The sequence below is a fragment of the Myotis daubentonii genome, chromosome 5 (genome assembly GCF_963259705.1).
Source record: "Myotis daubentonii chromosome 5, mMyoDau2.1, whole genome shotgun sequence".
Lineage (NCBI taxonomy): Eukaryota > Metazoa > Chordata > Mammalia > Chiroptera > Vespertilionidae > Myotis > Myotis daubentonii.
This window is the reverse complement of record NC_081844.1, coordinates 52,305,756-52,321,237: the sequence shown is the minus strand read 5'-3', so window position 1 is coordinate 52,321,237 and position 15,482 is coordinate 52,305,756. Positions and strand designations below refer to the sequence as shown.

General features: G+C 35.2%; 1 protein-coding gene across 3 annotated transcripts in view; it reads right to left on the bottom strand.

Moving 5' to 3' along the window:
• Positions 1 to 712: 712 nt before the first annotated feature.
• TLL1 (tolloid like 1) overlaps positions 713 to 15,482 on the bottom strand; it is a 170,855-nt gene continuing 156,085 nt past the window's right edge. For all 3 annotated transcript variants that reach the window (XM_059697778.1, XM_059697779.1, XM_059697780.1), the window contains 3 exons: positions 10,595 to 10,808; positions 5,139 to 5,389; positions 713 to 3,927 (listed from right to left, as the gene is read on the bottom strand). In XM_059697778.1, the coding sequence (XP_059553761.1) occupies positions 3,796 to 3,927; positions 5,139 to 5,389; positions 10,595 to 10,808 (597 nt within the window). In that variant the 3' untranslated portion in view covers positions 713 to 3,795. The remainder of the gene's footprint in view (positions 3,928 to 5,138; positions 5,390 to 10,594; positions 10,809 to 15,482) is intronic.

The following is a 15,482-nucleotide window of genomic DNA, read 5'->3' as shown; positions in this document are numbered from 1 at the left end:
TTGATTCTGGCCAAGGGCACATACCTCCGTTGTAGGCTTGATCCTCCGCCCTGTTGGGGTGGGAGGCAACCAATCAATGTGTCTCTCTCACATCGATATTTCTTTCTCTCTATATCCCTTCCTCTCTCTCTAAAAAAATCAATGGGAAAATATCCTCAGGTGAGGATTAAAAAAAAGGGAGAGAGAAAAAGAAGGCATTACTGTAGTTCAAATTATAAAACTTTAGGAGGTAATTATTTTTCCTGCTTCTCCTCCCATGCCAGATTTAACAAGTGGCATAAAGGTTTTTCAAAAAGTAAATCTAATTCTCATTATCACTGAACAAAATTTCCAAACATTTTGATAATTGTTAAGTAAAAGTCATTTTGCATGTCACACAACTGTAGTTCACTAAATCTAAGCAATCTGTAATTTAATGTTTCTTTTAAAAATAATTTTTATTCTTCTTAAAGAATAATAATTAATCATTAGATGTTTTTAGAGATTTTCTGTGTGGAAGAATAAAATTTCCTATTTGAGGCTTCCCATAAAAATACAGTAGTAATAGAAATCAAATAAAGGAGACTAAGATATTTAAAAACAAAATTGAGTAGAATTTGACACTGTAATATGACACTGTAATATCTTAAACTTAGTCTTTGATAGCAAAATCCAGCCAATATAAACAGGAAACATTTGGGAGCTTCAAAATATAATTGCTGTTTCTCATTCATTTGTTTAAAAATGTTGTTTTATTAAGGTACATTAAGGCATGATAATAAACTAGATTAATGACTTTTAAAAATAACTTAATAAAATCATATTAAGTGGGAGCAGTTTTTTTCTGTGTACACGATGCATAGGAGTAAGAACTGTGGCAAATAGAACAACCAATATAGTAATGTAGGGGTTGAAAATAATTTACAAAATTAATTTAATAAAATGTCTAGAACAGTAACTAACAATTATTAACAAAACATTGAAGCTGTCTGCATTTGCATTTAACAACACATTTAAGCCAAAGTGGAATTAATATAAATTAGTATGCAGTGAACTAATATGACATAAGATACAATAAAAATTAATGACCACACTCGAGACCTAAGTTATGACATCGCCATATGCTTTCTAAATACCTTTTAACTTTAACTTCTCGGTTGTGTTGAAGCAGCACATTGTAGCCTAATTGTCAACTGGAATATCCAGAATATTTCATAAAGTAGAACACTACATTTCCCTACCACAGCAGATAAAATAATTTAATATTTATTTGAACAAAAGGCCCATGGTTACTAACTTCAAACTATTGTTTTTTTATATTTCTAGTACTAACTGTAGTCCTTAAAGCTATCTACAGTTGATGTTCGAATTGCCATGCTGTTTCTGAAAGGAATAGGTTTATCCTGAAGATTTAATGTATTTCACCCTATAATTTACTCAATGTGGAAAAGTTTCATCATAAAAAAATCCACTATTTATATACGTTAATATTGATTTTACTACATTTTGTAGGACAAGCACAGATTTTTAGAAGAGATAAGCTGGCTTTCAACATCTGACTGTACGCTGTGACCCTGGGAATATTATGTGTGTTCTTTGAGCCTCAGGTCCTGAACTAGAAAATGAGAACATCATCACAGTTGTCAAAGGGAGCACAAGGTTAAAAAGAGCTAGTACGTGTGCCCAGTCCCAGGCTGGGCATAGTGTCGTACACTGGGTGTTCATGTGTTTTTTTCTTTTCTCTTTCCCATTCCTGATAAATTTTGGCTATTTGGAGATTAGTGAAAAATATAGAAGTTACTGGAATAAGTCAGCTCCATTAAAATCTTATTACGTTGCAGGCAATAGTTATACATTTCCAAAGTAACATTCAATAAGATGAAAAGATTGGTTTTAAAAATGTATTTACATATTATAATTCATATGCAAGAAAAGATTCTTTAGGGAAACAATAACAAATAAACTATATCTGTGTGTATAGTTTAATTTTGTAAAAATGAAGAAAAATACCCAATTTTATTAAATGTTCAATATTCATGGACAGCTAACAGAAACAAAGCTACTTTATAGAGTGATCTCCATCAACATCAAAACATATCAAAATAGAGTTCCTCTGAAGGAAAGAGCCGTTTTTTAATGGGTCGATAATAATTAGAAGTTCCCATTATTTGTCCATGAAACTGCCTAAGAAAGGTGCTACTTCAAACAGGATTCTAGTAGAACTTGGCACATAAATTTTAACTTTTCAAACCGCCCACTACTTTTCACCTTCTTTTAGCTTCACTCAGACAAGCTCACATATACATACATTACTATTAAAAACACACATGGCTTTAAAGCAGAAAATCATTTTCTACAACAAAAGCAGGTCAACATATTTATACCCAATGTTCCGTCAGAGAAATGGATTTTCCTCATAGAGCTGCTAATTAACATACACTATTGCGTGCAATATTTCAAAAGATGTGTTTCTAGGAGGATATGGTTGATCATGTGCAAGAATTCTAAGGCATTATAAGTAGTTGTTCCATAGGACAAGTGCTGCCCTTGTGATGATACACTCTTGATACATTTTACAAGTCTTTCGTCTTCAAATGCCACCACCCAGACAGAGGGAGACATTCATAGTCTACAGGTGGTTGGCTCAAAGTCAAAAACTTTGTTTAAAAAAATGTTCATGGAATAGCACCATAGAAAGTCTTTCAGAACAAAACCTTTTTCCAACATTGCATTTTTTTCCTTAAAGTGAATCCCAGGAAGGAAAAAAAAGGAAAGAGAGAGAGAGAGAGATCTTTCAATTCTTACAAGGCCTACTTCCGCTTCATTTCATTTTTTTAAATACAACATTCACCATGACAACATCAACAATAACAACTACAACTACAACAGATCAACAACAAAAGAAAGACAATAGCAGCAGTGGTAACTTGAGTATGAACCACCCAGACAGTCATTTCATTTAGAAGAATCCTGTTCACACCGGTTGGGAATTTTTTTTTTTCCAGTTAAGTTCATAAGCCAGCACAAGGCTTCTTGGATTTGGTGTGAAAAGGCAGCACTTTCGCTGAAAGAACGGAGTCTACGGATCAACTGGGCACTTTTCAGCACTTCAATAAATGATGTCTAGAGTTTAATTGCTATAATAGAAACTATTGACATTTCAAAGTTGTCAAAATATCAGTAAAATAAAGTGGTCTCAAGATGATCTATGTTTCAAAGAGGTTAATCTGGCCTGCAAATGAAAATAATGAAGCTGAAATATTCCAGTTTCCAAACATTGGACACACCTACATTTAAATTACAAACCACCCTCCTTAAGACTCCTATTTCACAACATTTTACAAGGATCTGGTTTACACTGTGTCCAAGATACAACGCCAAAGCAATTATCCTAAGAAACAAGGAGAGGGTTTTCCAGTTTATGACCTGCAAGATCCTTTTATTTATCCCCAATCTTGCAAAATTGTCAAAAAGAACACTCTGGAGGCCCACAGACCCTGAACCTAATTGTCTGACTTGTGAGGCATCTGCGTCAAGCCGTGAGCAAAAGCTTGTGGAGTCTTCCTTGAAGCACGTCATGCCCTTCCACCAGCTTTAATCATACCGTCAAGCTGGAGTTCAAATGCCCTGGCAAAGCTGACCAAGGTTCACTGCCAACCTCTCGTTCAGTGCAGAGATAATTCTGGTCATACAGCTTTCTTCTGTTCAGTTTTATTATATAAAACATTGTGCTAATATCTTCATTTAAAAAAACAAACGATGTCTTCTCTCTGTTATGCACATTCCTTTATTTTCTGAAGGAGGTTTTGGTATTAGTTATTTGGTATGCGTGGTATCTTGATACCTAATGCTTTTGTATCTTATATGAAATCCTTTCTTGTTGATTGTGTCATCAGTGTGAAAATGAATCAAAACTGCATTCCCATTTGAATAGATCTCTTCTGGTGGCTGAAGAAAACAAACAAACAACAGAATAAGTCACTTTTCCTTTCATGGAATTCGTGTTTGGGAACTTTTGGGGGGTATATAACTGAATCCTCCTAAAACCTTGGAAAGTGGATATGAGTGATTTCTTCATTTTACAGATAAGAAAACTTGAGTTTCAGAGAAGCAAATGACACGCTCAAGTTCACCCAGTTAGTCAGTAATGTAGCTGGGCTTTGAGCATACTTAAGTCTGTTTCCAAATTCTGGAACTTGGTGTTTTGTGCCCAAGTTTTTAAGCCAAGTTCCTTTGATTTACAAATTAATAAAGTGAGGCTCAGAGAGGATGAAGAGACATTAAACTTGTTTCATGAGCTGCTCTGAGGCAGAGTCACTTCCAGAACCCAAACTTTCCATTCCTTCTAGTTTTAATAATTGAAGTCCAAGAAGGTTTTTGTTTTCATTTCAGTTGCTCTTTGGACAGGAATTTAATAGTATTAACTAAGCAATAGATACTGATAGACAATAAAAAAATTGGGGATAATGTCGTCAAAACAATATATATACTCAGATATTGAGTCTGTGGATTTGATATTGATGCAGAGGATTCTGGGAAAGAAAGCACTGAGGCTTTCCTTAAGCTCCCCCCTTTATTTTTGAAATTTCTCATTGTGACACGCTCTGGCCTGTACCTGGCAATGTGTCCTGTGCAGAGTGATCCCCTGCGGTTGAATAACATCCCGCTGATCTGCACGGTGGCGGACCATCCACTCCCACCAAACACATTTGTTGAAAAGAGAATGTCAGTCTGAATGGGGGAGCATATTCGTGTTTGTTTGTTTTGTGTGTGTGCGCGCGCTTTAATTTAGGAAGGTGACAACATTGTCAAATGTGTGTGTTTAAGTATATTCCATTTATATTATTAAAAAGTTAAATATTTATTGCACTATAAAGCCAAGAATATAAAATTTAGAATGTGGATGGTAACAAGAAATTATAACTACTGAATTCATCTACCTCTTTTGAAATTATCAAGCAAATAGACCAGAAGTGGTAAGAAGTGGTAAGGCGTGTTATAATGTGTTAGGAAACTGATAATATATCACTTTTTTTTTTTTGTCAAAACACCGCTGTTCTGCATGTTACATATGTTAAGCATGAATCGATAGGCTTTTCTTTTCTTTCTTTTTTTTTTTTTTTATCATGGCTATGGTATTCTGTTGGTACTGTATTTACCCCTGATCCACAAAATCGACCAAGCCCCATCGCTGTTGAATCGAGGCCACCAAAGAGCTCAACATAGTCATAGCCACAGTCAGCTTCTTCTTCCACTTCGAAAATCGGGAAAGATAACTCCAGTCGCGAGCCCCGTTCTGACACTAATAGCCATTCACAGTCGACTTGCGCTGGGTAGTTGTTATCGCCAAACTGCGCATGTGAGTAAAGGTCTCTGGGCTTGGATTCCGCTTTCAGGCGGCCACCGCACTCTGCCAGGTGAGAAATGAAACAGGTAAGCTCGATGAGCTTTAACAGGGCAGTTTCCATTCCAATGGAGTCTAACCATGTTCTACCTTCTCAACTTAGAAGTTATTGCTGTCTGCAAAAGGCAGAAGGCATTATCATTCAATTTTATTGAAAACCAAAAAAATTGCATAGTTTGAAAAAAATGGCTTAAAATATTTCAAAAAGTTCCCGTTTTTATCTGTTTCAATTCACAACTGAATCCTATGAACCACTCAAATAACCCTATGGACCCTATGAGTTTCATGAGTTCCTATGGATGGCTCAAAATAATAAATCTGGAATTAATTTTCCATAAAAAAAAGGAGAGAGGATTAAGTCTGCAGGATACCTTTTTAAAGGACGAACATTTGGCTATTGTATGCAAGAGATCTGATTGGCCTGGGAAACATTTCCATCAGCAGGAAATAACAGCCAGCGTGGGGCAATTGCTTATGAGTGGCTTTTGAAATATGTTCAATAGTTCATTTTACATGGTCCCTTTAAAAGAAGATATTTAAATAGAGTAAACACACTTCCTGCAAATATCCCTATTCATTTACCAAGTCAGCAAAATATAAACAGAGTAGTTTAGCATGTCAGCAATACCATCTTCAAATCCATTGAAAACACTTTGCAAGCTCCCAGAGCGTCTTCTACAGAATTCTGGGAAATGGAAAATGAAGCTCAATAAGAAAGGAAAAAGAAGAGAAGAGAAGCCCAGGGGTGGCCTTCATTTTAATTTGGAAAGACAAGTTTGTTCATTTCCTGAAAAAGTATTAAATTCCGGGAGAGGTCCTGTAATTTGACCTGTAAGTGCTTTTAGTGGTGGGCATTCTACTTTAATTGAGTTAGATCAAAATAATTTCCTTTCTAAGGAGCATAATAATGTATCATTTGATTTTTAAATGGCATTGAAAGTGTGATGATTTGTGCTACAGAAAAGTCCTACCAGACCATGCCATGTTTTAAAACATCACTTTCTCTCCACATTTCTCCTTTTTTCCTGTATTATAGCTGCATCCTCTGAGCGAATACACCGGATTTTTCTTTTTATTGGAAAGATTTGTTCCTTACAATTCATTTATTTAAAACTGTAACAATAACATTGCTACCAGATTAAAATAAAATTGGATCTATAAGAAACCAGATCTACTGTCAGGGGAAAACACTATTCTGCAATGAAGTCCATTTCCAGTGGATTTGGACAGTATTAACTTGAGGAAAAGTAGCCATAAAGCTATATTAAAGCATATTTCCAATCACCTGGTTTCAAAATTTGTAATGTTAGAAGCTTTTCTTGTGAATAAAATTAAAATTGTATAGAGAAATATAAATTTAGGGAAGTAAATTAAAATGCATACTTCAGGGTCCATTGATAATAGCCATATGTATTCTAGAAGGCTGTAAATCATGCATAAGCACTTTATAAATGTAGCAAAAACAGTGGACAAATGTAGTACTGGATTTGGCTGTCTTTTTAGTAGAAACTGCCCTAAATCAGAAGTTCAGAAATGTCTGAAAATCAGTTTAATTTATCATACTGTAAGCTGTTCACAGGTGAAAACTCCTATTTTCCAATAAATTCCCTTGAATTCCTAATTTTCCCTCAGAAATTACTAATACCTTACATATCTATCTAAAGCTTGTGCTCAATAAATATTTGATGAAAAACTACAGAATAGAAAAAACTTGTTAAAAAGAAAGCTCTGGGGAAAAACACATAGTAGGCAGAACATAAGAATATTTCAAAAGATGTGGCTACTAGAAAGTAGCAGTATAAAATAAACGTGTCCAGAAAATTCCAAGAAAGCTGGTTAAATGAGGGCAAAAAATTATACATAAAGAAAAAAACCTACAATTTTTGATAAGAGCAAATGATAAAAAGTTGGAAGGCCAGAACGCTAATTCCAACTGTTATTTTTGTTATGTGGTTGTCATCTAAGTTTTACTCATCTCAGAATCCTCATTTCTGAGATGACAGTGCTGGATTGGACAATATCCAAGGCACATTTTGCTTAATAAAACGAGATCGAGGTTGTTCTCGTGGGTTTATGAATGGGTATAAACTGCATAGGGAAAAAAAGGAGACTAGATTTTCTTGGACTGAGGGAATGTTTAAAACTTAAATAAGGAAGCATGCAATCTTTACCTATTGCTTAAAATAATCCATTTTTTAACAGTTTCCTTTCTTATCCAAAATTTGTACATTAGGAGAAAATATACAGTAAAAGTACATAAACTTTGGAGACAAAATTAGGATAAAATCCATGCTTTAATGTAATTTTAGAATTCTTTGAAAATTAATAACTTCTCTAGATTTTTCAATGTCTTCCTCTGAAAAAATAAAAATAATATCTATATCCTATAGCTCTTTTGAGCATTCAATGTTTGTAAAGCATATGTATGTGCCTCAAGTGCTGGTACCAGATTTATTGGGAGTGTCATTTTGTAAGTTATATAAATGTCTAATCACTATGCGATACACCTGAAATTAATATTGAATATCAACTTTAATTAGAAGCATGAACAGACTGTTGAACCTCAGAGGTAAGGCAGGGGAGGGTGGGTGGGAAGAGATCAACCAAGGAACTTGTATGCATATGTGCATAACCTCTGGACAGGGACAATGGGGTGGTGGGGACCTGAGGAGGGTGTGGATGGGAGCGGGCTGGAAGAGGTTAGGAGGACCTATGTAATACTTTTAACAACAGAGATCTTTTAAAATTTCCCCCCCAAAGTAGAGAATTAGATTCTACCAATATATTCTTTTTTTAAATTTTTCTCTTAAAAGGTATCTATCTATTTATGTATGTATTATTTAATTTCTTTATTGATTAAGGTATTACATATGTGATCTTATCCCTCCATTGCTGCCCCCCCCATTCCCCCACTTATGCCCTCACCCCCCCTGGTGTCTGTGTCCATTGGTTAGGCTTATATGCATGCATACAAGTCCTTTGGTTGATCTCTTCCTCTTACTAATAGATTCTTAATGGGAATATAAACACTGCAAATAGACTCCATGAGCAGATGCCAGGCACATTAAGGTGTCATGGAGTTTGTAGCTATAAGAAACTTTGAAATTATTATTTTACAGATGAATAAACTGAGATCCGAAGACAGTATCTTTTCCAAGTTCCCAGGTAGGTGATGGCATAGTTGGACCAAGAGCTCAGATGTACCAACATAATTTTTACTTTCCATTTACGACAAGTACAAAGAGAAGTTTCCCTATTAAAGAAAATTTTTACCAAGCTAAAAAAAGGAATTTATACTCAGATAATTTAAAAATACCATATCATCAACTATTTTGAAAGTTTTGAAAGCATGTTGTCACACTGCATTCTTGAAATTTGTGATAGCCAGAATTTCATATACCATGACCTCTCTACTGTTAGAAAAATGCTGACAGAGTAATGGGATTCCAAATTCCTTCAACATATGACAAGTTATCAGAAAAATATTTAAAAGTAAATGTCAAATGTATGGAAAATCCTTCATTAATATGAAATTTATGGTCCATGAAAGATTTTTCTCAAACCAAAATATTTATATTAATCATAAAAAAATTATTACTTTATATTACATATGAATCTTATTATTACTACTATGAATCAGATAACTATCCTGACAATTAATATTCACATTCTCAAAGCCTTCAATGTAAATCTAATGCTTATAATAAAATACACTAGAGTGAAAAATAATATTGGACAATAAAATAATTAAAATTCAAATTTCTAAAACAAAATGAAACAAAAAGATAAAAGCAATCAGCATGAAACTGTGACAAAAATTACTGCACTAAAATTGTTTCATAAGTATGCATGCCAGTAATTTTAAACTGGTGGGCTGCAAGAATATTTAAAACATGCAATACTTGACTATTTAGTCAAGGGCACTGACTTTTTTTGCCTTAGATTGTCAAATAAAAATATGACAACAGCCAACACAATAGCTGTTCAGTGTGAAGGAATTAAAATTATATCTATTTTTTTTCAGGTTTGCAAAAATATATTTTTGGTGCACTGCAGACTTTATTAATTAGTTTATGTGTGCCATGAGATGAAAAAGGTTGAAAATCGTTGATGTAGACATTTTATACTGTTCTATACCAAGATAGATTTCTCTCGTGTCTCAATAGTTTAGACATAGTTAATGCCACTAGATGTCACTATAAGCTAAATGACTTTAGTAAACATCTGCAATTAACTGATTTCTTTTTTTAAAAGACTTAAAAAATGACATTTCCTAGACATTTATGGAATATATTATTAAATTGGATCCAAGATATAAAAATACTATTCTACATGTTTGCCTAAAATTATCCATATTTTTGTAAATTATAGTTTATTTCTTAAAGACTTGTAGAACAGCTGTAATCTGTAAATCATATTAGTGATTAGGCTTACAGAACTTCTGTGTTTCATGCCAAATAAAAGGGGAAACAAATAAGGTTCTATAAAACAGATGATCCCCAAATTTGATTAAAAAGTAAACTAATGCGAAAACTAACTAGTAGGGATTAGAGAACACATAATTTTTGAATACCAAACTATAAATTTTCTATCTGTTAAATATGGCATATAAATCAAATTGTTACAGTTAATAATACATTATAGAAATATTTAGAAATATGTAGTTCAACTTGATCATAATGCATTTGAATACGAATCAGACCAAACTATTAGGTTGCTTCCTAAATGTTCATCAATGATAAAAGTTAGATAGGTCGGATGCTGCATGGTTCTAGACCAGCGATTCTCAACCTGTGGGTCGCGACCCCTTTGGGGGCCGAACGACCCTTTCACAGGGGTTGCCTAAGACCATCAGAAAACACATATATAATTACATATTATTTTTGTGATTAATCACTATGCTTTAATTATGTTCAATTTGTAACAATGAAAATACATCCTGCATATCAGATATTTACATTATGATTCATAACAGTAGCAAAATTACAGTTATGAAGTAGCAACAAAAATAATTTTATGGTTGGGGGTCACCACAACATGAGGAACTGTATTAAAGGGTCATGGCATTAGGAAGGTTGAGAACCACTGTTCTAGACAGTGCTTCAGTGAGATTTACTCTGTTGTGGGATCCTGTTATGGGACCCACTGCATTCACAGGAAGAAAAGCTGGCCCTTAGTCAGGAAAGAGAAGCAGGGCCCTAATTTGCTGACCTGTAGAATGTGTAGCTTGAAAGCCTCTTCTTTGAACAGATGCATCAGAAACAAACCGAACAAACATTTTATTTCCAGTAGCCACTAGGGGCTCTGGGATCTTGTTGCCACATAGTCGTCCAAGAATTGGTGATTTTTCTGTTTCTCCATCAAATACTTCCAAGTGATCGTAAGCACATTCTTGATGCTGCTCTATCTCAAACTCACTAAAGGCCTGTTTAAAGAAAGAAAGAAAGGAATGTAGGAAGGAAAGAAGGAAAGGAGTCGCTTATTATTAAAAGTAGCTTCTGGGTTTTGAAGCAGAAATACAGATCAATTAAATATGTTCAGGCCATGCAAATGATTTGATACATATAGCACATTATTAAAAGGGTTATAAAATCAATAAAATGTAAAATAGCTGGGAAAAAAAGAAAAAAAAATGTAATAACCCCATATGAAAGTCTACTATTTGACTATTATAACTAATTCTACTATTGCAATTAAATCCACACCAGTATTTAGACAAATTAGAATAACACAGTAATATTTTATTCCAAATTTAATTCCAAATATTTTATGAATGTATCAGAAAGTTTTAAACCATTATATTAAAAAATTGATTCTTTCTGGTTTTGATGATCATAAACTATTGGACATCATCCTACTTTCAGGCACCTAAACCAAGAAGAAAAATCCACAAAGTAATTATCATATTTTGACAAAAATGAAATGCAGTAAATCTTAATAGAATAACTAAAACAAAGAAAATTTTCACTATATATTTCTTTATTTAGATTTTACAACCCACATTTTTAGAAACTAATATAAATTTAGGCTAAACTTTTAAAATTTACTATTCAGACAAATGGTAAACTTATTTTATATTTGGAATCTTACAAAGTTTAGCATGCTTTGCCATTTAAAAATCATTTTAATTTACCTGTGTGTTAATTTTTATGTGCAGGTCTTTGCAAATTCTTAAAATAAAAATTCATTAAATCCTATGTAATAAAAGGCTAATATGCAAATCCACTGAACAGTGGAATGACAGGCCGCTATGATGCACACTGACCACCAGGGGCAGACACTCAATGCAGGAGCTGCCCCCTGGTGGTCATTGTGCTCCCACAGGGGTAGTGCCGCTCAGCCAAAAGCCCTGAGCCAGGCCCGTGGCTGGTGTGCACATCAGCAGTGACGGGACCCTCTCCTGCCTCCATGGCAGCACTAAAGATGTCCAACTGATGGCTTAGGCCCGCTCCCCCTGCTCCCGCCAGTCAGACATCCTCCAAGGGCTCCCAGATTATGAGAAGGTGCAGGCCAGGCTGAGCGACTCCCCTGAGTGCATGAATTTCATGCACCAAGCCTCTAATATATATATATATTATTGCAAAGAAAAGTGTAATGAAGATAGACTGAAAATAACATTGTCCAAACTATTAATGATTCCAGGTAGTCCAGGTTATTCACAATTACCAAATAAGGCTCCTCCCCCGCAAACCATCACACATTTGAAAAAATAATCTTTCACTACTATTTAAGTCTATAGAGCAGTGATGATGAACCTATGACACGTGTGTCAGAGGTGACACGCGAACTCATTTTTTTGGTTGATTTTTCTTTGTTAAATGGCATTTAAATATATAAAATAAATATCAAAAATATAAATCTTTTTTATACTATGGTTGGAAAGATCAAAAAATTTCTATATCTGACACGGCACCAGAGTTAAGTTAGGGTTTTTCAAAATGCTGACACGCCGAGCTCCAAAGGTTCGCCATCACTGGTATAGAGCAAAGCTAAAAAATAAAAGAAACCTAAGGAAATAGAAAATATACCTGAAAATTCATTAATTTTGCTATAATCCCTGAAGCATAAAATATTTGCACATAAGCTTTTTATATGCTGATAGATCACCTCTTCCCCGAAATGGCGGGCAGAGTAACGGTAATCATGACACAGCCTGCAGCCCGGAAATGCCAGGAGGCCCAATTCTGTACCTTATATGGACTATACATTGAATCACCTATCAGCGCACGCCGAGTACCCTAAGCCCCTGTTCTTTCCTCATTCCTCCCCTCAAAAGGAGCGCTCACCTCTGTCAGGGCCGCTGCTCTCCCGGTGTGAGACAGCCCAGCAGGTCTTTCTCCTAATAAAGCCTGTAATACCTGGTTTTCGGCTTCCGACTGATCTTTCATATACATGTTTTCTTTAATGCAATTTTGTGAAGTAATCATAATGCTCAGTTTAACTGACACACATTTTATAGTTTTTAAAGAAAAAGTGACTAAGAAGAGTTCTCCCTCAGTGCTGGCCACAGTTCCATACCACACCACTGTCTACTATCTCTTCTGACTTTGGGGGGAGGAAGAGAAAAAATGAAAGAAGCAATTTATATTAATTAGGGTGTAGGAGAAAGGAATGAAAGGTACTTAAAAAAGAAAAGAAAAGAAAGAGGGCTGATCTTTCATGTGTCATTCCATTGAATTCTAATTTTTAAAAAGAGTAAATTAAAATGCATTAGAGAATGAGGCTCAATCCCCAGTAGGAGGTGTGCAGGAGGCAGCCAATCAATGATTCTCATCACTAATGTTTGTATCTGTCTCTCTCTCCTTTCCTCTCCGAAATCAATAAAAACATTAAAAAAAAAAGAATTGCACTGGAAACAAAAAAAGTGGTGTGGAAAAATATAGTGAACAGTTTATCCTGAAACACAATATTCAAAGTAGGCAGTCACTGAAGGAGTTTGTCATTTATTATTATCTATTATCTACTGGCATAGAGTAGACATGAGATATGAGATACAGAAGAACCTAAATGGATGGTTGGCTGAATGTCTGGATAAGTCTGCCCATTCATTTGCCTACCTACCTATCCCATGTTTATGGCCAAAACCATGAGTGGAAATGCTCTGGGAGTGGCAGACCAAAGAGGCTGCTTTTCTGTCTCTCAGGAGATGGTACTCAGTTAGCGTCTCTCATCCTTGAGCACACATTCACAGTCTTAATATCAGTTTGTAACCTTAAAAAACCAATGAGAGAAAATTGGCTTAACTGCACCAGATAAATTTATTAAATATTATATCAAGCTTCTGAATTATAAGATCAATAGTATTTTAAGAAGAAAAATACTGATATCTGAAAATAATGACAAGTAATTGTCCCTTGGGAATGTGATTTAGAATAATTCATCTATAAATATAAAGAGCAGAGAGACATACTGTGTAGAAGAGAAAATGGTAAGTGTGGTGGGGGTAATGGCATTCTATAGCACATACTCTAAGTAAAAGCTAAACCTGGGATCAGATTTTACAGACCACACATGTTCAGTCCATTGATTGGTCCATTGAAAACTAAGTGAATGAGATAACTGACTACTTCACTCCTTAATGAAATGCAGGATGTCTGGAGTAAATCATAACATCTGTTTTACAGAGCACAGCAACATTACACAGCGTGGCATTGAGCTGGTGGGCTGGGGGGCACGCTGACACCTGGTCCGGAGCCAACTGGCTCCGGCTTTTTATCAAATTACTAATGGAATCAGACTGACCCTATAAGAATCAAATTAGGCAAAGATTCTGTAGCTGACATATTTTCAGGCAATGCAAACAACTCTCATTCATTAAGGTATTAATGAATTTTCTTCTTGGAATTGGTGGCAGCTTGTTAGGTCAACTGCAAAGATTGGGTGGTCCTTTTCCAGCAGTCAGCCTAACCTAAATGCGCTGCCACACACAAGCAAAGCATGACTAACTCACATACTGAGGTCTCATTAATTTGGCCCTAAATATCACTGAGATAGCCACATAGAGGGACCTCCATGCATAGTGACTTTGCCTCAATATAAAATATTTCTAGGCCATAGAAAAGTATTACGGGAGCCCATGGGGAATCAGAAATCTTTAAAAATACTCTTTCGAGTTTCCAAAGATATAATGAGATGCAGTTTATTGCTTTATGCTATGACACACTCTGAGATATGAATCTCTATTATATCTAAGTACTGCAGAACATGAACATTTCCAGCCACCAGGAACCAATGTTACAGCAATGCCCCACAAAGACACTTAGATAACCCACAGGTCCTGCACCTTCACAATGAAGACAGGACAGCTGGCAAAGCTGATGTATGGAGCTGTAAGGAACTCTGAATTTTGCTGCAACACTACCTTCTATTGTGGGATTTTAAAAATATTTTTATTAAGCATTTACACTACTACTTTACAGACATTTTGGTATTCAAATTTAAACCTTACTCATTCCATGCTGATAGTTCTGTGATTTTAAGCTTACTAATCTAGGTTTTAGAAAGACCAAGAAAGAGCGAATAACCGTGAGCTCTTGTCAGGAATCTTAATGTATTTCCCATAAGATAAACTAGGAGATTAAGGAGTCCCATTCAAAGGAAATAAAATCGAACTCTCATTTTAGGCTGTGGAAAGAATAACTGTGTGTTTCTGGAACACCCAAGAAAGCCTAATCTACCTTGCTGGCCACCAGCCAGGCGTGCATATGCAGGCCCCTCATATGAACATCTGTGGAGGTGCTTTTATTGAAAATACAGGCACTGGCTAAAGGATAAGGCCGTTCAGAGTCGCTACATGTATCCACAAAGGACAAGATAAGAAAATGATAGCGCTGAATGCGGATATAAAATTTAGCCAGGGTGGCCATTTAAGAGAATTAAAGAGACTGATGCAATTTGAGCAGCTGTGAAATAAGATTCAGAGCTCCCTAGTCCCAAGCCATCTTTTGCCTTTTCCTGTTTTGGGTAAGAACTGTCATTTGGTTTCCCACAAGATATTGGAAGAATTAGAGGCCACTGGAAAAAATGGTACAGTGGAATACAAACCCCAGTCTTCTAATATAAGAGCTTTTTTTTTTTCTTGTGAGCCCTCTATAACTTT